Source organism: Equus przewalskii, chromosome 29, assembly GCF_037783145.1.
Source record: "Equus przewalskii isolate Varuska chromosome 29, EquPr2, whole genome shotgun sequence".
In the NCBI taxonomy this organism is placed as follows: Eukaryota; Metazoa; Chordata; class Mammalia; order Perissodactyla; family Equidae; genus Equus; species Equus przewalskii.
In genome coordinates, this window is record NC_091859.1 from 45957168 (window position 1) to 45964790 (window position 7623).

The 7623-nt window shown below is 47.4% G+C and overlaps 1 protein-coding gene across 1 annotated transcript in view; it reads left to right on the forward strand.

Annotated features, from left to right (window-relative positions):
* The window catches only part of ZBED4 (zinc finger BED-type containing 4), a 29425-nt gene extending 22301 nt beyond the window's left edge, over window positions 1–7124 (forward strand). The window contains exon 3 of the mRNA XM_070599992.1: window positions 1967–7124. Coding sequence (XP_070456093.1) covers window positions 2311–5835 — 3525 coding nt within the window. The 5' untranslated portion in view covers window positions 1967–2310 and the 3' untranslated portion in view covers window positions 5836–7124. The remainder of the gene's footprint in view (window positions 1–1966) is intronic.
* Window positions 7125–7623: the final 499 nt, after the last annotated feature.

Genomic DNA, 7623 nt, shown 5'->3' on the forward strand with positions numbered 1-7623 from the left:
TGGGAGTATGAGCTGCTTGTGAGAGGGCAAATCCGGGAGACAAGGTGGCGCTGGGGGCAGGACAGAGGGACAGGCAGGGGACACATGGCTGCCTGGGGCAGAAGTGTTGACCAGGGTGGTGTCTGTCCTGCTCTTGTCTGAGCACCTGCCGATGCTGCTGTCCTGGGCTTGGGCTGCCATGGTCCATGGCACACCTACCCACCACTCCATGCCCGCTGAGTCCCAGCCTGCAGGAGGGGCTATTGCTGCCCAGCCCAGGCCACCCCCATGGCCAAAAAGGGCAGTCATGCCTCTGTGGAGGACAGCTGGCATGGAGTGGCTCAAGCCAGACCTGAGACAGCAACTCTGCCAGCAGCTTGTGGGTCCCTCGCGACTGTGCCTACTGTGTGAGGGCAGCAGATTGGCCCTGGCCAGGGACGAGCTGGAGTCCCAAGGCTCAGGCTACCCTGCAGCTGTTGTGCCAACACATGAAGCTGGGCAGCCAGTGTTCCTCACCACGTGTTTGGGCATCTTGTGCCCTTCAGATGCCTATCTGGGCTGTGCTGGCCCCGGATAGGCAGGACTGGCATGAGGTGGCCAAGGATGCTGTGTCTGCACAGCTGCTGGAGGCACTGAGCCAGTCTGGGGCCAGCCGTCTGTAGTCTGCTGAGGCGATGCAGGCACTGGGGTAAGTAGTGACCCCCGTCCTCTCCATGGGCAGCCTGAACGCATAGGCAGAGCCTGTGTCCTACCCCAGCTCAGCAGGCCTGGGCAGCTACCATCTGATCCCACAGGGGAGGAGCGTGAGCCCTGCCTTCAGCTGGCACAGCCTCCCAGGTGGGCAGGCCCAGGGCACCTGGGGCAGCTCAGCTTTGGCTGAGTTGTGGTGAAGGACTGTGGCCTCTCCTCCCGCACCCTGCGTGGACCTTCTGTTTCCTGATTTGTCCTCTGGTGGCTTTTCTTTGGGGGCTTGCTGAGCAAAAGGGTCAGAAACCTCTCTTTTGTCCCCACCACTTGGCGTTCTGATTTGGTTTATGTGTAGTTTGAGTTTTTCTGTGCTGGTTGTATTTATATTAAACCTCGGGATGGTGGAAAAGAAAAAAAAAAGAAGGAAGTTTGTTGAAGGTTTTATTATAGTAAGCATGTTCTTCCTAGTGTTTATGCTTCCGTATTGCCAAGAATGGTTTTTTGTTGGTTTTTCTTAAATACTTTTTAATTAACTGCTCCACTCCCCCACCCATCTTCATCATCCTTCACATTTCAGCTCAGTCATTATATGCTGACCCCTCCTGCTCCTGTTCTGGGTCCTGTCCTGCTCTCACCTGCCTTCCTAACATCATTTATCCTGGCTGCCAGCATTTGTCACAGTTAAAATCCTAACGTCCCTGCGGCCATTTCCTCGCTGTTGCACCCCAGCACCTGCACAGCACCAAGTCGCCCAGGGAGTGTCCCGGAGAAACTGGCTGGAGGCTGCTCTCCTCTCGCAGGACTTTCCTCCACCTTAGATGCAGGGAATCATCATTTTCTTTATGATATTCAGTTTTTAGTCTGTGAATTGATTCATAGGTCAGCTGTAGGTTTTTTAAATTTCTTATTTTATGTGTCAGTTCTTATAGCAAAGTAGAATGAAAATGGACTTCAGGGAATTCTTCTTTGCTGATTATAGCAGCTACAAGTAGCCCTTGAAGGTTGGAGGTGTAAATTCTAGACCAAACTGACCTTTTTATACCATTGTAGGGTTTTTTTTTATGTTCCCCCAATCCTTTATTAATAGGCCATTTGAATTTAAATTCCTGTCTTTATTTTGCAGTTTTAGGGTATTTTCATTGTGTAAGTGGATTGTAAAAACGTCAAGGAACAACTTTTTCTATTTTACTGTACCATTATGGAATTTTTTCTATGCATATTGAGGCCAGTATATCCATGACAGTATAGATTTGAAACGTATGATTTAGTTCAATGCTTAACTTGATTTCATCTTTTATAGGTAATGCAAAAGGATCATTATGCTATCAAGATGACAGCAATCCTGTTCCTAAGACAAGAAGCAGGTCTCCACTGTGTAAATTTCTGTCCACACCATGAAGTATTTAATAGCAGAACTCCTGGGAAGCAGTGATCCACGCCCTAGATGATGTGCTCATGAGTTCCATATTCTGCTTTTCAGTAAGATTTATGATTAGCCATATTGATAAACATCCTGAAAGATAGAATTGTTTTGGAAAAACTGAAGATAAGGTTCATGTAGGGGCACAAATGAGCATTTGGATCAGTTTCTTACCGACATAAGATATCAATGTGATGAAGCAGCTACAATAGTTATGGTCAGTCATGGAGAATAACCAGGAAGCTTGTCCCAAAGGGGATGATGATTTTGTTTCCGATAAAATAAATTTTAAAATAGAAGAGGAAGATGATGAGCAGATTCCTGATCACAGTTTGGAAAGAATGGACTTTAAAAATGAGCAAGAGGACGGGAAACAAGCTGACAGTGGTGATGAACAGGCAGAAATCAGGGAAACGAGCCATAGCTGTAAGCCCCCTGGGAAGTACTTCTCAGCTGACAGTGAGGATGACTATGGGTCCCTGTTCTCACAGTACAGTAGTACACTGTATGATGTTGCAATGGAGGCTGTGACGCAGAGCCTCCTTTCCAGCCGGAACATAAGCTCCAGGAAGAAGTCTCCAGCTTGGAAACATTTTTTTATCTCTCCTCGGGATAGCACTAAAGCAATATGTATGTACTGTATGAAAGAGTTCAGTAGAGGAAAAAATGAAAAGGACCTGAGCACAAGTTGTCTCATGAGACACGTGAGGAGAGCACACCCTACTGTGCTCATTCAAGAAAATGGAAGTGTGTCAGCCCTGTCCTCACTCTCTTCCCCTTCACCGCGGCCCCCGCCCCAGCCTGCAGACGTTGGAGACCTGGGCACCATGCTTTCACCCATCAAACTGGTCCAAAAGATGGCATCTAAGATCCCGTCTGCTGATCAAGTAACAGAGGAATCTGTGTCTGTAGTTTCTTCTGAAGAAGTCTCCTCTGACCTGTCCATCTCTGAGAAGCATAGCAGGGAAGAAGCCCTGGTGGGGCCACCTCCCCACCTCTCCACTCTCCATTATGAGGAAACTGCAGAGAATGGAGCAGAGAAAAGCCTCCCGCTCCCAAAGGGTGCGTCTGGGTCCAGAAGAAGGTCTGCTGTCTGGAAGCACTTCTACCTTTCGCCCCTGGACAGCTCCAAAGCTGTCTGCATCCACTGCATGAACGAGTTCAGCCGAGGGAAGAACGGGAAGGATCTGGGCACCAGCTGCCTGATCAGGCACATGTGGAGGGCACACCGCTCCATTGTGCTGCAGGAGAACGGCGGGGGCACAGGCATACCACCCCTGTACTCTGCTCCCCCTACCCTGCTGCCTGCCCTCCCTCCTCCTGAGGGAGACCCGAACTCCGTGTCATCGTCTCCAGGGAAGCTGGTCCAAGAGTCCCCTTCAGCATCCTCCTCCCCCGATCGGCTGACGGAGGACCTGCAATCGCACTTGAATCCCAGAGATGCGCTTATGGAAGATGCGTCCGTGTTGTCGTCCTCTGATGACGTCGGTGAGGCCTCGTTGGTGTCCTCTCCTGAGAAGCAGCAGAGGGAGGGGTTGAGCCCCAGCATATTTGAATCTGGTGCTGTATTCCAGCAGAACAAAAAGGTCATGAAGAGACTGAAGTCAGAAGTTTGGCATCACTTTTCATTAGCCCCCATGGATAGTCTCAAGGCAGTGTGCAGACACTGCAGTTGTGTCATCAGTAGGGGGAAGCAGGGGGACGTGGGCACCAGCTGTTTGATGAGACATCTCTACAGACGCCACCCGGAAGTTGTTGGGAACCAGAAGGGCTTTCTGGGGACCAGTTTGGCAAATTCTCCCTATGCCACTTTGGCTTCTGCAGAAAGTTCCTCCTCCAAATTAACTGACTTGCCAACAATGGTTACAAAAAACAATCAAGTTATATTTCCTGTTAATAGCAAAAAGACCTCAAAGTTGTGGAATCACTTTTCTATCTGCTCCACAGACCCCACTAAAGTCGTGTGCCTGCACTGTGGCCGGACAATAAGCAGGGGCAAGAAGCCGAGTAACCTGGGCACCAGTTGTCTCCTAAGGCATTTACAGAGGTTCCACAGCGGCGTGCTCAAGACTGATGTCCCCCAGACGGCGCTGCCCGCCTCTCCAGGCATCCGGGTGCCCCTGAGCACAGAATTATCAGGAGCTTCCTCCTTTGATGACACCAGTGAGAAGTTTTATGATTCTCATCCAGTTGCCAAAAAAATAACAAGTCTCATAGCCGAAATGATTGCACTTGACCTTCAGCCATATTCTTTTGTAGACAATGTTGGCTTTAACAGGCTGCTCGAATACTTGAAACCTCAGTACTCTTTACCCTCACCTTCTTACTTCTCTAGGACAGCTATCCCAGGTATGTATGATAATGTGAAACAGATAATTCTGTCACATCTTAAGGAAGCTGAGAGTGGCGTGATCCACTTCACATCTGGCATATGGATGAGTAACCAGACCCGTGAGTACCTGACACTCACTGCTCACTGGGTCACCTTTGAGTCGTCGGTCCGGCCGCACTGTGAGGACCACCACTGCTCAGCACTTTTAGATGTGTCACAGATTGACTGCGACTACAGCGGCAACAGCATTCAGAAGCAGCTGGAATGTTGGTGGGAGGCCTGGGTGACATCCACTGGCCTTCAGATTGGCATCACGGTCACCGACAATGCAAGCATAGGAAAGACACTGAATGAAGGGGAGCACTCGAGCGTGCAGTGCTTCAGTCACACAGTTAATCTCATTGTCAGTGAGGCCATTAAAAGCCAGAGAATGGTCCAGAATTTACTTAGCATCGCACGGAAAATATGTGAGCGGGTGCATCGGTCACCCAAAGCAAAAGAGAAACTAGCAGAGCTGCAGAAGGAGTACGAGCTGCCACCACACCATCTTATCCAAGATGTCCCATCCAAATGGAACACATCGTTTCATATGCTTGAACGACTCATTGAACAGAAAAGGGCAGTTAATGAGATGTCAATCGAGTGTAACTTCAGAGAACTGATTAGTTGTGACCAGTGGGAAGTCATGCAGTCTGTGTGTCATGCGCTGAAACCCTTTGATGCTGCGAGTCGGGAGATGAGCACCCACATGTCCACACTCAGCCAGGTCATCCCCATGATCCACATCCTCAACAGGAAGATCGAAATGCTGTTTGAGGAAACGATGGGCATCGACACCATGCTGAAGTCTTTGAAGGAAGCCATGGTGAGCCGACTGTCCTCCACGCTCCATGACCCCAGGTACATCTTTGCTACACTGTTGGACCCTCGTTACAAAGCCTCCCTGTTCTCCGAGGAGGAGGCGGAGCAGTACAAGCAAGATTTAATCAGGGAACTAGAAATGTTGACTTCTACCTCAGAGGACACGCCTGTCTCTAATGGGTGTGATCCAGGCTCCCCGTCAAAAGACTCCGTTGAGGAGAACCTGTGGTCACTCATGGCCAAGATGAAAAGGAAAGCCCCAAGAGAAAAGACGAAGGTACCCGAGGACATGGTGCTTGCATATCTGGAGGAGGAGGTGCTTGAACACAGCTGTGACCCACTCACCTACTGGAACCTAAAGAAGTCGTCCTGGCCGGCCCTCTCAACTCTAGCTGTCAGGTTTTTGGGCTGTCCCCCAAGTATCGTCCCTTCAGAAAAGCTGTTCAACACACCCACCGAGAATGGTAGCTTTGGCCAGTCCAGGCTCATGATGGAACATTTTGAAAAACTTATCTTTTTGAAAGTGAATCTTCCCTTAATATACTTTCAGTATTGAAACTCACAGTGGAGCCACGAGACTAAAGATATTGTTGCTTATCAGGCACCAGCTCTTTGTCCCGGGGCTGGTGCCTTGCTCCGGTCGGGGCCCTGTAGGACAGCAGACCAGGCACTCTCAGGTCCACGTTGAGTTTCATTTCCAGCTCTCGCCGTAGTGTCTCCATGTGCCTTACTCCTAGTCCTTCAGGCCAGGTATCACGGTGTGTTTTTTAAGAAGTCCACTAGAAATAGCCTGTCTCGTCAATTATGAATACGATGATTAGGTTTTAATTCATAATTGTAAAGTTTTTTTAAAAGTTAGGCGTTAGTAATTTGTTTTGCTAGAATGGCAGAGAAGATGTAAACAGTTTTATTCAGTAGGCTTTTTATTCAATTATGTAAAAACCACAAATCAGGTACTGTATTTTAGTTAAAAATTGCTTTACTTGCAACAAAACAGCTTTTGTGGCTGTCAAATAAAATCTGTAAATAGGAGGTGGAGCTCAAGCCATCCTGACTGAGCAGTTTTTAACTGCAGGCTCTAAAGTATGTCAAGGAGTACAGAGAATATTCTGGAAGATAACTGTTTACTGCGACAGAGACGTGGCATTTGAAGACAAAACTACACTTAGCTGTATCATGTATGTCAGTTATATAGTGATTTCGTAAAGAGAACTTTTCCATTTCGTGTTTTGCATTCAGGTTTTACATGGGGGCCCCCAGGTGTTTATGATGAGCTCGTTGCCTATTGTCGGGCCGGTGCACAACATGACACGTTTACAGCCCTCCTGTCGATTAGATCTCCAAGTCCCTGACTTAGTGTGTCTACACTATGAAGTTTCTTTTGAAATTTGTGCACTGACCCCCGATTTGATCAAATCATGTACAAAATTCTTTTTGGAAGAGATGGCTCATTAACAGGGAAGAAGATTGTTATATTACAGCTATAAGAATAGCCTTAGGTGTTTAGATTTTTTTTTTATAATAGGGAAGATTCAGCCATCACTGGGGTATTTTAGACTCCCAAGGACATCAGAATGAAGTATCAGTTGTCAGATTTTTTAACAATAATATGTCTTCAAAGTTTTTGCTTCAGTGTCTAGGAAAGGGTTTGTTTTCTTATTTCAAACCAATGAAATATTCTGGGTGAAACAAGTCACTCATTTGCCTATGACCTTTTAGAAAAGTTGTCATTTTGTTAAAATACTGTACCTATTATTAACCTGAATTTGCATTGACTATGTTTTAGTGTATTTATAAATGGTGAACTCAGTTTCTGAAATTAAACTTTTTATTTGTAATTTTCTACTGCTGGAGGACACTGGCTTTTATTCTTAGGATAATAAAGCCATCATACTCTTTGGGGGCCAGTATATTTAGAAACCACATTCAGGCAGCCTTTGAATTTTCACCTTAGCCCCAGACAGGACATGGGAAAAGCGGAGATGTAATTCTTACAACAGCATTTCTGATACTGGTAATGACAGTGACGAGAACTTCCCAGCAGGCAGCCACGTGGTTGGCCGTGTGGCCTCTGCATACGTGCACACCCTTTCCTATGCCTCTCCTCGGTGCCTGTGTGCCTCTTCTCCTGAGACCAGCCTCTGTTGTGGATGCCCCAGGAGCACTGATCAGGGATGTACTAGTGAATTATGCTGACATGGTTTCCGCCATGACTCTCAACATGCGAATTTCTATAAATGTGTGTTCAAAGTGATACTATGTGTAAAGACTTGAAACTTCACCAATTTGGAATTCAGCCCTTCATCAGTCTTCCCCATCCAGGATCTAACCAAGCTCCAGGAAG